This window comes from Halichoeres trimaculatus, unplaced genomic scaffold, assembly GCF_033239565.1.
Source record: "Halichoeres trimaculatus isolate MK-OKI-2021-1 unplaced genomic scaffold, fHalTri1.1 fHalTri1_scaffold_18, whole genome shotgun sequence".
NCBI lineage: Eukaryota > Metazoa > Chordata > Actinopteri > Labriformes > Labridae > Halichoeres > Halichoeres trimaculatus.
Window position 1 is genome coordinate 10,406,332 of NW_027437196.1, and position 14,888 is coordinate 10,421,219.

General features: G+C 39.3%; 1 protein-coding gene across 2 annotated transcripts in view; it reads left to right on the forward strand.

The window, feature by feature from the left end:
- Positions 1-258: 258 nt before the first annotated feature.
- Positions 259-14,888, forward strand: part of malrd1 (MAM and LDL receptor class A domain containing 1) — an 83,072-nt gene continuing 68,442 nt past the window's right edge. For both annotated transcript variants that reach the window (XM_074693557.1, XM_074693558.1), the window contains exons 1-8: positions 259-436; positions 2,728-2,859; positions 2,974-3,062; positions 3,148-3,312; positions 6,248-6,344; positions 10,106-10,237; positions 11,207-11,359; positions 14,407-14,512. In XM_074693557.1, coding sequence (XP_074549658.1) covers positions 259-436; positions 2,728-2,859; positions 2,974-3,062; positions 3,148-3,312; positions 6,248-6,344; positions 10,106-10,237; positions 11,207-11,359; positions 14,407-14,512 — 1,052 coding nt within the window. The remainder of the gene's footprint in view (positions 437-2,727; positions 2,860-2,973; positions 3,063-3,147; positions 3,313-6,247; positions 6,345-10,105; positions 10,238-11,206; positions 11,360-14,406; positions 14,513-14,888) is intronic.

Consider the following 14,888-nt stretch of genomic DNA (forward strand, 5'->3'; position numbering starts at 1 on the left):
TTTTATTACTTCTCCTCTGTCCACACTGGCTTGACTCCATGTAAAACAAAGGCACACATGACCCAGCATAGTGACGTTGTTGAGTCAGAGCCATAAAAGCCATTTATTACCTTTTACAACATGCTGAAAGCTCACGCACATGTACAGGATCAGCTACTGCGAAGAAATGCTCTTCCCAAGCTTTCAATAAAACACTCACAACAAAATGCTTCAAACCAAGGAGGGAAGGCGTTAAAGGAATAACAATAACTGGGGCTGATGACGCCCGTGCTGGGCTTAGTGTGGCTGCTGTCGGCCCTCTCTGCGGTGCTCACGTCTGCGTCAGTCGGGGCCTGTTTACCTCAGGAGTTTACCTGCTCTCAGGGATTATGTGTTCCTGAAGACTGCAAGTGTGACTTCACAGACGACTGTGGGGATGGCAGCGATGAGAGAGACTGTGAGTAGGAAAGAAAAATTTTATAGTTGCCAAAATATTACTGTGTTAAAGGAATATAAAACAGTGTAAGCTAAATACTTAGATGAGACTGAATCAAGGGGGATCCAGTTGTTATTCTTTCTTATTAGAGGAGTCGTACAAGGTTACCTAGTAGTCATGTACATGTGTAACCGAAAGTAACACTTCAAGTAACTCGTGCCTCAATATGGATCAATTAAATTCCTGCTTTCCATCAACAGCTTTTATTGCTTGATATAAAGGATTTATGTGGGGTTTGTTTTAAAGAGCATAGTTTTCTAATCAACCTCATAGTTGATTGCTTTAATATGACATATTTTCACATTCTGTTAGTCTTTAAAAGGTCTGTGAGGAGTTTCTAAGTAAGCTAGAAAAAGTCTCCCTTCTAGAAAGGTGCCTTATTGTCATCAACATTTTAAAATGAGATTATCAGCCCCAATATAGGTTATTCCTAAATGGGTGGGCGTATCGATCTGAATATCGATAGCTAACATAGATATCTATCCGATACCAATACTCATCTTGGTATCGGATAGATACTAGCATGATGAGATCGATACTGTAGTTTCTCAAATGTCGTCCAGCAATTGACTTTACTTTACTTTACTTTATCTCCGTCTGCCGCCTCTTTGTGCAAATGGGAGGGAACTTTTTGTTATTTTGCACTTGTGATTTTTTTTCCCTAAACAATTGTGATGGTAAAATAATTATTTAATTATTTTTATAAAGTTAAAATGTTGTTCTATTGTTGTGGTTAGTTGAAAAGCATTTTTGTTACCTAAAATCTTTGTGCTGTGTTTTACTATAATCATAATCATAATCATAATCAACCAACTCAAGGCAAAATCACAAAATTATTCAATGATCATTACATTTCATGTAAAAAGTATTGGTAGCGGCGATACTAGCCTTGTATTTACTTGGTATCGGATTGATACTAGAATTCACAGTATTGCCCACCCCTACTAAATGCTACATCTTAGCTTCCCAACTGGGTCGGATTGATGTAAGGCATGTCATAGTCTCTATGACAACACCACGCTGGCTGATTAAGTTTAGTAATGAGAAGAGAGATCTGTGGTTTTCTGTGCTGAAAACTATTTCTGTGATTAATTTTGTAGTGATGGTGGACACTGAAGCCTAACTGTCAGACAGAAAAAGGACAGAAGAGCACATGAAAGCTAAACAGGAAAGTGATAGAGCGCAAGCTAAAGGCTACAGCACAGGGGCTAAGCTGTTCATTGCAACCCACAGTCAGCAGTTCTTCTGCAGTGGTCTGTTCAAACTTGAGAGTCTATCAATAAGATAAAGAGTTAGTTAACGTTAGCTCTGCTTGGTAGATGACTGGCAGGACATAACCAGGATTTACTGAGACCACACATTACGGACATGTCACAGAGCACAGGGCTATAGAGCTTAATATCATAGCTAAATATCATAGCTAAATATTTTGGTGGTTAACACTCTCTTGCCACTTGACCAACCATTGCACTCTGCAGCACTTGTGTTGCCAAAATATGCATGCAGCTGTAACTGTTTACAAACAGTAAATTGGTCTACAGAATAGACAGCATGGCTCCTCTCTTTACCATTGTATAGTTTTGAAGCTGAGGTGTTGCCATCTTGCAGCCAGTCTACGCAGTGGAGAATCTGTGTGGATCCAGCTAACAAAAAAAGTCCTTCTTTCTTTCTTTCTTTCTTTCTTCTTATGAAAATCTAACCTCTTAGTGGCTCTCCAACCCGATCTTACTACCTCCGTAAGAACTATGGAAAAACGGCAGCTGACAACCATAGTGAAACATAATGAAAAACCACTCAATAACAGATGAAAAGTAGACTTTTCAGAAAAAAAAGATGACTTGAACACAACACAGCCCAATGATATCTTCATATCACCACAGCATATGGGTGTGAGAAACATTTCTACAGGGTGATCTTTTTTTTTCTAAGTTGGAACACAGCACCAGTCAAATGGACAGGGGAGACTGAGTTTTTTTAACCATACTTCAGTCAGTCACCAGGAGGAGCAGTTTTTGTGGCAGCCTCACTTTGATGTGAGCTAGATGATGCCCGTTTTTCTTTTCAAAGGTTTTGATGTTGACAGACTCATGTTATCTGTCTTGCAGTGAGCCACTAGGGGGCGACTGCAGTATCTTAGGTTTCATATTTGTGAGGCTGTCAAGCTAGCCATCACCATCAAATGCAACCCTGTCTGGATGTATTTAAAGCTAAGAAAATGACAACCTTAAAAATAAACTTGTTTTCTGTTGAAGGCTCAGGATATAAGAGGTGTGACTTTGAGGAGGGATTCTGTGACCTGGTTCAAAGCTCAGAGGATGGACCTGGATGGATCCGAGCAACTGAGGTGCAGGGACTCAAACATGACCACAACAACAAAACTTCAGGTAGTTTCCTCTGACATCTGCCTCATGTGAGCTAATGTAAAACCATTTGAATCCAGAGTCTTCATCTTATCTGTTTTATTCTTGTTTTTTTATACTTCTTCCTCTGTCCTTTAGCATTTTTCCTGTCCCTTGTACCTGCTAGAGGAAACAGAACCACAGCAGACCTGAGAAGCCTTGTCTTCCTGCCCACTCACACCTGCCTGGTAACAAAACTCTCAGACAAAACTACTGTATGAGCAACCCCTCGGTAACAACTGCTGATATCCTCCTTGAATTTTCTCCTCACAGATGAGTTTCTACCATTACACCAGGGCACAACATGGAGGTCTTCAAGTCTTGGTTCAGACTGAAACTCTGGGTCAGAGTGCAGAGGTTTGGAAACTCTCTGCAGAACATCAACAGGGAATATGGCTGCGAGAAGTCTTAAATTTTTCAAGCAATCACAATTTTCAGGTCAGTAACATTCATAATTTATTTATTTTTGCTTTTTTACTACAGTTCTACAGTTCTACAGTTTCATTTAGACGTTTTTTGTCCAAAGTGACGTACAACACAAGCAAGAATTTCAACAGAAGGAAAAACCTAGTGAGTGTGACAAAGTGCTACAAATTATTTGGCTGCAGGTGCTGCCATTAAGTGCAAGAATAACCACAGTGAGTTTTCAAACATCTCTTAAAAGTAGAAAAGGACACTGCGGATCGTATAGAGTTGGGTAATTCATTCCACCATTTGGGCACAACAGAGAAGAAGAGTCTGGCTAGGGATTTGGAGCCACACTGGGCTGGGAGCACCAGGCGTCTTTCACAAGCAGAGCGTAGTGGGCCAGAAGGAGTGTATTCCTGGGTGACGTACTGTTTTGGACTGGTTAAAGACCAGACGTGCTGCTCCAAAAACAGTTCAACACTGAAGACACTGAAGTTCATTGAAATTCACACCACACCAATTCAAAATATATACCAATACTTGTATAAAAGGTTGAGATAAACTACCAAAGACAAAGAGTACAGCTCCTTGAAAGTGATGAAGTCATCACATCGGAAATGTCTTGCACAACAGGGGTTGTATATGTGCAGAGAGGGGGGTACTGACCCAACCAGACCCCTCAAAGGCCATCTGGAGTCCTGTGAAACCTGCTGTTTGTGTCCTTCCCTTATCCTCAGACGAATGTCAGCGCGTCACCCTTCTCCTCTTCTTTTTCTTCACCATCTGTCACCAACTACAGCCAGCACAGTTTCATAACATGTCTGAACCAGCGCCGAGGCTAAAGAGAGGTCAACTCTCTGCCAACAATCACTTTCCCCTCTATTAATCTCCTTCCTGTTTTGCAGGGAGTTGAGTGAAATGGGTTTTTAATCAGTTTGATTGGTTTCAATTGGCCAGGCTGTTCAGAAATCCACATTTCACCAGTTGTTTTTAGGTTTGAGGTTTCTCTTCAAGTGTGTTGCACAAAACATTTCTTTTAGACAGTTTAATCAAAATGTTTTCACATAAAATGTTTCAGACACATAAAAACAGTTGTCCTGAAGCTTGAAGGACAAAAACAGAAATTAATCTGTTGTACAGAAAAGCAGTATTTTTGAAGAGCTGTTTTTACTGACAATAACTAAGTGACTCTGGATGAAAAATTAGGTTTTTTTTTCATCTCTTAGGGTACACTGTCTGGATCAGATAAGCACATTGCTTTTCCTCTCTTAAATTCAAAGTAATCAGTCATGTACACACACTATCACCTCAATGGATGCAATACTTTTAAGACCTAAAAATCCAGTTTTGGGGAGGAAAAAGAAACACAATGTATGAACAAGAAAGATTGTGCTGCTTTTTCCTGCGTATGATGATAATACAACCCTTCCTTGTTTGTTTAAATGAGTCATAGATGATAGTTACATAATTTACTTGGTGGAGATAATGCTCGGGGGACTTTGGTCGGTGCAGCTCTGATAATACCACAATGACAAAGAATAAGGCGTTTCAGCTAATGAGCTAGCAAGCTACCATGCTGACTCTGGGGATGCTCTGGACCCTGCCTCTGGCTCAAACCTTGAGATGAACTGTCATGAATTTGATCAAAACAAATCAAAATTTGATCCAAACAAAGGATTAAATATATGATAACTTCTATAACCTAGTAAGAGCCATTATCTGGTTCATACCTAGATTTTTGGCTGGATAAGCTACCTAAAAGAGCAATAAGTTGGCTTTATTTCTTCTTCTACTTAAGTTAAGGCAAATATTGGCTTGCTAACACACTTAACATCAAGCTAAAATATGCCAAACTTGAAACAAGACATTATTGTCTTTACAACAATAATATTATAAAGTTTAGGCTGATTTTAACCAGGCCCACTTTCAACAAAGTCAGCGCAGCAACTATGGCTGAACCACCATCTTGGCATGATACACTGCAAAAACTGAAATCTTATCAAGTGTTTTTGTCTTATTTTCAGTAGAAAATTCCTTTTTAGACTCAATATGAGCCAAATTCACATGACCAATCCAGAAAAATGTCTTGTTTAAAGTTATTTAAGGACAAAAATGAGGTCTGAATTGCTCTTAACCAGTAAAACATTCTGCCAATGGAACAAGAGAAAAGTTACTTGTATTAAGACATTGTTCTAGTCTCAAGGAAATTTTCAAGCATTTTTTTCTTGTTCCATTGGCATATTTTTTTACTGGTTACAAGCGATTCAAACCTCATTTTTGTACTCTGATAACTTGAAACAAGACATTTTCCTGGATTGATAAGTTGAAAGTGGCTCATATCGAGTATAATAAGACAATTTTTACTTAAAAAAAGACAAAAACACTTGATAAGATTTCAGTTTTTGCAGCGTAAAAAAGCTGAACGGTTAGCATTCAGAATATGCTTAATTTTTGCTTCGCATGACTTTTGAGTGACGCTCCTATGGTTGCTTGAGTCTTGCTAAAGAATAATTTAAAAAATGCCTTGAAAAAAAAGCGCTGATGGCATAGCAACACAAGCTTGTGCCCCATGTATGAAAGCTAGAATCATGGTCGTAGCAGGCGCTGATTTGACTTTTTGTGGCAAGTCTTCCAGAACTCTCTACTCTCCACATTTCTTGTATATCTTCAACTGTCCTATTAATGAAATGGCAAAAATTCCTAGAAGTATTAAAACTCCAACTCCTGGTTCAGTCAAACATTATCGGCCATATGAAAGAATACTGATGTTAGCATGAAGCTAAAAGCACTATCTAGTCACATGCGGATAAAAATGCTATAAAGAACCACACAAGCGGCAGGTTGTATTTCCAACTGCTCATCCAAACTTGATACCTTACCCAGTTCAAACAGACAGCGTTCAAAGGTGACAAAAATATGCGACTGACTGAGTGATTTCTTGAATGTCTTCTGTGTATCTTACCAGGTGGTAATTCGGGGGCAACTTCCAGGAGACAGTGAAGCCTCAGAGGTCTTGGCCATGGATGACCTATCCTTCAGTCTGGGCTGCCTGCCTGCGCCTGGTACCACGACCATTAATAACATCTCACTACACAGACACAACGAGTTCAGACCTTGACATTTTGAAATATCACCACACATAAACAGACCGCCACAAACTTGTTTTGAATACTGATAGAAGGGAAAGACAGTAAAGCACCCAGGATGGGCTTCATAACAGAGTAACAGAATCATTAAAATAGTGCTTACGACACATTTCACTGCACTGGATGTGGAGCACAGTCAGGGCTACAAGCTATGGGTGTATTTATGTCTGCTGTGGAGCATCGCCTGCATTGTAGTGATGAAGGTGATACAACTGGATATCTGGGCTTGGAGCAGTTAATAAAGCACTGTCCACTCGGCATTTGGTCACATATAGGTATTTCAGCTGCAGGAACAAGCTATGGCATTTTAACAGCAGCTATTATTTATCTGATACTGGACGCCGCTCTTGCTCCCTGCCTGTAAAACAAGAGTGGCACAGTCTCTATTGATTGACTCAACTGGACTACAACCTGTGGCCTTCAGCTTTTTTTTTAGCTCCATCAAGGCCAGAGTATTTTATTAAACATGTTTGAGTCAGAGGGTCAGCCTGAAGAATTTTTTAACCAATATTTCCACAAATATTTTAGAAATCAGATCATTACTCCTACTTCTTCATGCACTGATTAAATTTGATGGCTGCCTGCAGTTTTACCTCATGGATTCCTTTTGGCTTGTATGCATCTTATTTATGTTAAACAACGCTCTCTTAGATCGCAGTTATGAACGACCCCTTTTGGTAAATTTTGAAGATGTAAAGTAGTACAGCTAAGCGTTAAGTGGCTAAAATCAATTTTTAACAATGATTCATGGATTTAAAAGCTACTTCTATATAACGTAAAAAAAACATATTTTTAAAATAATTTGCCCTATTTGATGTTTTTTTGCATGTTTTAGCCCACTATTTTTTTTCATAGCCAGACTGTTGTCACAAAAATCCATTCATGAAGGTCTTATGTGCAAACACAATGCACACTTTGGTTATGTGTGTCGTTTTGTGGCATAAAGTAGCAACAAAAAGCCATTAACAGCTCTCTTAAGCAATATGTTTAACAATTTCCCTAATCAAAGACATGGCAATATGTCATTTAACTTCATATTTGTAAGATATCTTTTTAAGGGGGCTGTAAGGAGTTTCTAAGTGACCTTGAAAAAGTCTCTCTCCTGATATGCCCTGATTGTTATCCACACTTTAAAATGAGATTATCAGAATATTTTGAAATGCTACTTCTTAGCTTCCCGATCGGGCCGAGCAAGACCAAATCAATTTCCGGCACATTTAAGTCTAGATGAAAACACCACGCTGACTGACGAAGTTTAAAAGAGAAGAGAGTTTTCTCTGCTTGAAAAAAATTTCTTGGATAAATTTTGTAGTAATGGTGGACACAGGAGCCTAACTGTCAGACAGAGAAAGGCCCTCAACAGGAGAGTGACAGCGCACAAGCTAAAGGCTAAAACGCAGATTGAGCTGTTAGCGTAATATAATGTTCACTCCAACCCACATGCAGCAGTTATTCTGCAGTGGTCTGTTCAGACTTGAGAGTCTATCAATAAAATGAAGAGTGAGATTACGTTAGCTCTGATTAGTAGATGACTGGCAGGACATAACCAGGATTCACTAACATTATATACAACCGACACATCTCACTGCACCAAGCTTCTGGTAGCGCTGCAAATAGCCAGCTGCTGTTGTACAACTTATGTTTGCATGTTGTCATGTTTCAAACAACATAACTGTGCTGATCAATACCTTACCTCTGTGATGTTATGAATGTAATAACATAAGAACTCAATTGCCCAGCATTCCACAGTAGTAAGCATGTGCAGGAGCCCCACAGAGTATATGTTGTAGCCATGCTGAGAGACTGAATGGTTGTATGTGAAAAGCTGCTAATTTTACGATTTAGCATCACAACCTCGTCCCGTTGAAGCTGGTAAAAAGTCGTCTTGAACAAAGAAAATTTGTTCCAGAACAAGCACACACCTGGTTAAAAGTCACATATTTCTGACAGTATGTGTGAGACTCCAGGCCAGAAGGTGGCGATGCAGTCCAATTAAAACAGATCCTCCTAATAGCATCTTTAAGAGGATGGTAGAGACCAAAACAGAGCTTGAAGGAGAGTTAATATTGGACTTTAGTGAGATTTTCAAAATATTTCTAGGGAAAAACTATTTCTTTTCAGGGCTTGGTGCACACATCTCCCCTAAGTATGCTCAGTTTAAGTTGAGCGTGTATTAAATTAGACAGTTTAAAGCAGGGGTCTTCAACAGGTAGTTTTCAAGCTGCCAGTGGCTTGCAGGCCCTCAATAAACAGCTCGTCAAGCAAATGAAAAATGTAAAAATATAATAAAAGAATAAATGAGAAAATACAAAGAATTGATGGAAAGGCTATTTACTACAATTCTATATCCATCCAACCTCCCCTTCCCCACCCCATAAAGAGTAGTAGCCAATCAGTTTCGCATTTATAACTCCATACCTGTCGCAATGAGCTGTAGCTGGTGTGTGGACTCAGTAGCTGGTGGCCATTGTTTACGTATGTTTTTTCTGGTCTCTCTCTAGGATGAAATCTTCCCTGCCTTCCTTCTAAATCATTATAAAGGCATTTTATAGTTAGGATATGGGTTTGCTTGTGATACACAAAACAGACGTGGAAATTGCTCTCTAAATTAAAATTATGTAATATCCACTGAAGGGTAAGATACAGAGGCATAAAAAGCTATTATTATTGATATGAAGTATATCACTGAGGTATTGGAAAACAAGAGGCTGTTTGAGTCATAACAACAAGCAATATAACACAGAGGGGCATAAAGCTAGCTGACACATGAGGTAAGCTACAAACATTTAAATAAAGAGGAGCATTAACCAGCTAGTTCACAAGGTACGCAAATGAGACTGGAGTAGTTAATGATGCTAGCTGCAAGTTGTTAAACACAGAGTATAAATTTGCTCATTAGCAGAACATTATTTTCTGTCAAGTTTTAAGCACTATGATAAAGAGTGAATACAAATGTGATTTGTCAAACTACTAAATTCTGAATCTATTTTATCCTCTACTTTGTGTGTATAGGCTATGGTTGGCTAGCGTCTTAGCAATTGCTACTGGACATCAGTGTTACCATGACAGCTTGATCCATTATAAACAAAACGGCATTATAACTCAACCAATACGTTTTTAAAACCTCTGTTAATCATGTATTAACAGAGGTTTCTGACTCTTTTTTTGGACTGCATCTGTAAGTTGGGGAATTTGTTAGCCTAGCAAAGTACTGTGCTGCTAGCATGTCTATGCCACATTTTTAGTGATAAATTTTGGGTCAACAGCCAGCCTAAAGGACTAAGACTATCTTCCAATTTTTACATTGTATCTAATATCCTTAAAACAGAGAAAAACTGAGTTTATTATGGTTCCTGCACCTTATGACCTTGAATTGGAAAAGAGGTAAAGATAATGGATGAATGGATGGATGGGTCCTGGATGCACTATCGATCCAAGTATCTGAAGTCAATCTGTTTTTACATTAAACAGATAATACATTTTTCTCTCTGAGCTCTTCTTCATTAAACCACTCTGATCTCCCATGAGGCTCTTAACTGATAACATTATAGGAGTCCTTGATAACAACTGCATCTCATATCTGATTATTCCACCTCTGATGTTATAGTTCTGGTTAGAGTTCTTTCAAGGCGCCTGTATTAATGTAATATTTTGTATTTTTCATTTTTCTGTGGCAGAGATCAGTGCAACCACTCCTCCTGTCTGTCCTCCCTCTTGGTTTGCTTGTGGCAGTGGGGAGTGTATTGAGGAGAACAAAGTGTGTGACTTCACCCCTCACTGTCCCCATGGTGAAGACGAGGCCAACTGCTGTAAGCACACTGCTGCCAAATCACTCATTCAAAAAAAATCCTCAATATTTGTAGATTTGTTTGAAAACAGTTCAGTGGTTTCTACTTATCTGACAGTGGATTTTCACCTGTGTTATCTGTGGTGGGTTACGGGAGAATATCCAGAGCTATATTTAATTATTTAGCACAGATGTCTCATAGCAACAATTGCAGACTTTTTCACACTAACCTTGATGAAAAAAGATTTAAAAAATAGTTGATTTTGGTGATAACCAATTTTAGTTGTTCAAAAGACACGATCCAATTAAAATCTCTGAAAGAGGATCTTACAATAGGAGTCAGACCCTTGGCAGAAAATACACTTAAAGAGGGGGTATTATGCTTTCCCATATTTAAACATGGATTTAAAGTAACAGGCTGGACGTTCAGGCAAAACATGGGGATTTTCTAACTAGGTCATTGCATAAGGATCTCCAAACTGGTTTATGACACCAAGGTCTGCCTCTGACAGGCATTCAGAAGTCTGGCCAATCAGAGGCAAGGGGGTTTGTGAAGCTGGGAGCCTTAAAGAAACAGCAGCTAAAATAAAGTGTTTCAGACAGAGGCCTTTTTTTCTTGGAGCTGTAAAACATGTAAAGCTACCACAGGGTACCAGGGGGTCATTACAAATACTATGCAAAAAAAAAAAAATACAATACCCTCTTATTAAGGCTTAAACAAATTTGCAGTCTCCTAAAGAAAGGTTTGCAACAACTTTTTAATAAATCCAAACCTTTCTAGTGTCTTAGCAATCTAACTCACTTAAATCAACTTATTTTCATTGGTTTAGATAATAGTTGTAGGCAAGTAGACAGTTAAATGAGGATCCATGATACCCCTCTTTAAGGATAGAAGGGTTCAAGGACACTGTTGAGTTTTGGGCTCTTACGACAAAGTGAAAAAACTTTCAAACTCAAATTAAGAAAAATTTCTGTCTTGCTGCTCATCCAGCCTCCAAGTGCGACTTTGAGGACGGATCCTGCGGCTGGTACGAGTTCTCCCTTGGTGATGGCTTTGACTGGGTAAGGGGCACTTCTGCAGAGGTACCTCCAGACTACTACGGCCGCCCTCCACCTCTGGACCACACCAACAACAGCACAGATGGTAGAGTGAAAAAAACATTCACACCACATTTGATAAAGAGCTGGCACTCCCTGATTGCTATCTGTAGTCACAGGTACGAGGATAGAGCGCTGAAACACGATAAGATAATTTCACTGAGCTAAGGGTATTTGGTCAGGAATAAAAGGGAAAAGATATCATCTATGAATCAGATTGAGGTTTTGTGTGTGGAAAGACAATCCTGTCTGCGTGTTTTTCCACAGATAAGCACTTCATGGAGAAATGCCTCCTCAGCCATCTGAGTAACAGAAAGGGAAATGACATGCTGCACCCGTTCTGCATGTTAACGCTATGAAATACACAATATGCATGCTTTGACAAATCGTTCTCTACATGATTAATGCAGCACAACACATGAACTTAATATTGTGCCTTATTACAGCAGTAATCTCAGATTTTTCTCCACCATTGCCACATGGACTACATATGACATGTCTGCTGGATCCACGGATGTAACATGCTATCTAATTGCAGATAGACTTGATAACATTGTGTATTTTTTTTCAGCAACACCATCTGTTGTTTTGTTATGTATACTGTGCGGACATGCTGTGAAAAGATGCTCTGTCTGGTTGAGATAATAAGACTAGGAGACGAGGCAGTGGAATAAAATCTCTCTTCCCACAACCTTCGAGCTTTGTGAAATGAACACATATCCTACTGGGAGCATCTGTTTGAAGTCTTAGAAAATATGACTGTGCCCTGTCCAAATGCATTGTGTAGGTATGTGGTGGCAGTTCAGCATCCACCAAGAGCCAAGAAAACAACTCAATCACAACACTGCCTCAAACTGTGCCACATCATGGATTCTTGCCCTGTTGTAGATAAGGACATATTTTTCCTCCCAAAGACATCTGGCAACTGGGTTTTGGATTTAGGAACCAAAACAAAGTTGCAGAATGCCTTATGTGGCTGTGCTGGAACAAAGGCATCAGCCTTCTTTCAGCCTAAGTTTTTCTGTAAAATTATGCCACAGAGATAACCACGATGTCATATGTTGACTAATGTTTTGGGATAAGCATGTGCAAAACTAAAACTATACTGCCTCTTCCTTCTGTTAGTTGGTTAGTGGCGTTGTCAATTCACTTTTTAAAAATTCTGCGTTTGACATAAATTAAGCTAGTCAGAATTTGCCAAGCTTGTCCGCTAAAGCTAATTTCGCTAAACAGGGATGATAAAGCCTAACTTGAGCCTAATCTTTACTCTGTTTCCATGCTACTGCATCAAATCCAGTAAACTCATACATCTGGATTTGAAGTTGCATTGAACATTTGTCAATATTATGTATACAGCAGAGTCAACAATTAGCACATAAAACAAGAACATGTATAAGCATTAATAAGTTAATAATATTAATAAGTTAATTAAATAAGCTATTAAATGTTAAAGTTAAGGTTAAGTTTGTTTTAACTCTGCTGGATGTCATTTAGCAAGACAGAGGCAGCATTAAGGCCCCGTTTAAACAACGTTTAACTGTGAAAACCCAGTGAAAAAATCTGCATTTACACAGAAATGCTGATGGTCTGAAAACGCTGTAGTAAGCATGCCAGGCCTGTAGGTGGTGCTATAACTGTCTTGTCCAGAAGTAGCTTTTGGGAGATCTCCACCGAAGTAGAGTTGAGCCGGTCATCTGGTATATAGAGGAATACTAAGTTAAACATTTATGTTGAATATTGTACATGGTCCCTTTATAAAATTAAAAAAAACAAAAGTGGAGCAAAAGACGCACATTTTCTCGGAAGACAGTCAGCAGATTCATCAGATTGAGCAGCACAAGCACAACATGTTAGTTCACGACGATTGTAACAAGGGTACTGTTGTCCTGTTGTATGTGCGCGTGAGGCAGAGTGTGACGTCAGCGTTTCCATTGAAAACGCCAGCTTACTGTTTACACGGTAACGGTGTCGGGAGCGTTTCAGAAAAATCCCACTCTGGAGGCCGTTTTCAAAAGTTTGCGTGATAGGTCAGCTGAAACGCTGTTTCCATGTAAACGCGAGGCTGAAACGCAACAAAACTTTTGCATTTCACCCTAAAACCGTTGTCGTGTAAACGGCCCCTAAATGTAGTCTTAAGTGTTATTTTGCTTTTATCATAACAAAAAAAAACCTGCCCAAAAGGTCAGAAACTTAAAGAGGGGGTACTGTGCTTTTAATAGGTTTTATAATGTCCTTTTGGTACCCTTGTTTTAGCCTTAAGTTATTTATAGCTCAGAGAAGTTGCTATTTTTCTCACATTGGTCTGCTTGAAGAAGTCTGATTTAAGCTACTGTCCCTTTAAGGCTCCCAGATCCATAGCACCTTTTCCCCTGATTGGCTAGCCTCCTGGAGGCCTATCCGGACAGACCTTGGTGTTTGAGGCCCACCTTTTCAACATGTAGTAAACCAGTAAGAATATCCTTATGAGAGGATGTCTTCATTTCAGCAAGTCTTGTGAAAATCTTGATCCTGTGCTACTTTTAGAACAGATCATTCTGAGCAGTGAACAGAGAGTCTGGGATTTCTACACTTATGAAAACTAGCACAGGATTAAAACATTGCAAAGCAAAATAATCCCTCTTCAAAGAATAAAACCTCCTAATATGAGAGTGCTCTGTTTGTTGGCCTGAAAACACTGAACACTTGTTCAAGTGTGTTTATGAGGAGATGCATCTTCATTTTGCGCGCATGAGTAGAACCCAGCATGTGCTTATGAGCTGTGTTAAATGAAACGTATCTCTGTACATCATGCCTGCAGCATGAAGCTGATTGTACAATTTTCAGTCTGGCTGTTGCTGTTGATCTCTAACCTGTCTCATCAAGACAACACCGCTGCCATGGTGACTGTAGACGATGTGATGTGATATGATTTTCCTATGATTCTCAATGTACTCACCTGACACAGGGGAGAGGTCCTAAAATTGACCCATCTAGTCATAACAACATCGAGCAAAGGAAAATAAACGATGAAGCCCTGCTCTGTTAGTGTTAGATTGACTGAACAATGTGTTTTCTTTAATTTAAGTATATGCTTTTATTTCGCTCTGTCTCCAGGACACTTCATGTTCATCATGAAGAACAGCAGCAGCCTGTATCCAAGGGCTGTTCTTCGAGGACCCTGGTTCAAACAGTCAGCCTCAGGCTGCACCATGACCTTCTGGTGAGAGCCATATCATCGCTTCCTTCTCCATTCTATATGACCTTGTATCATAATCAGAATCTGTACAGCAACCTACGACTTCCTCCACACACTGTCTCCCTTCTTCGGCAGTGTTCTCGATCTGTTCCCCTTTTTCTCCAACCTGTGTCAGCTCTGCTCTCACTCCACACACACACAGCAGAAGATATGCTTTAAATATGTCATTCTGACAGTTTCATGGCTCCTAAAGTTTATGTAAAATGACAGATTTTATCTCCTCGCTGACTTATTTTAGGGGCTAAAAGTTGTGGAGGTTTATAAATTTTGCATTTTTCTGCAGAATAACCAAAAGGCTCATGTTTCATACTCAGCATTTTACATATTGTCCCAAGAGGAA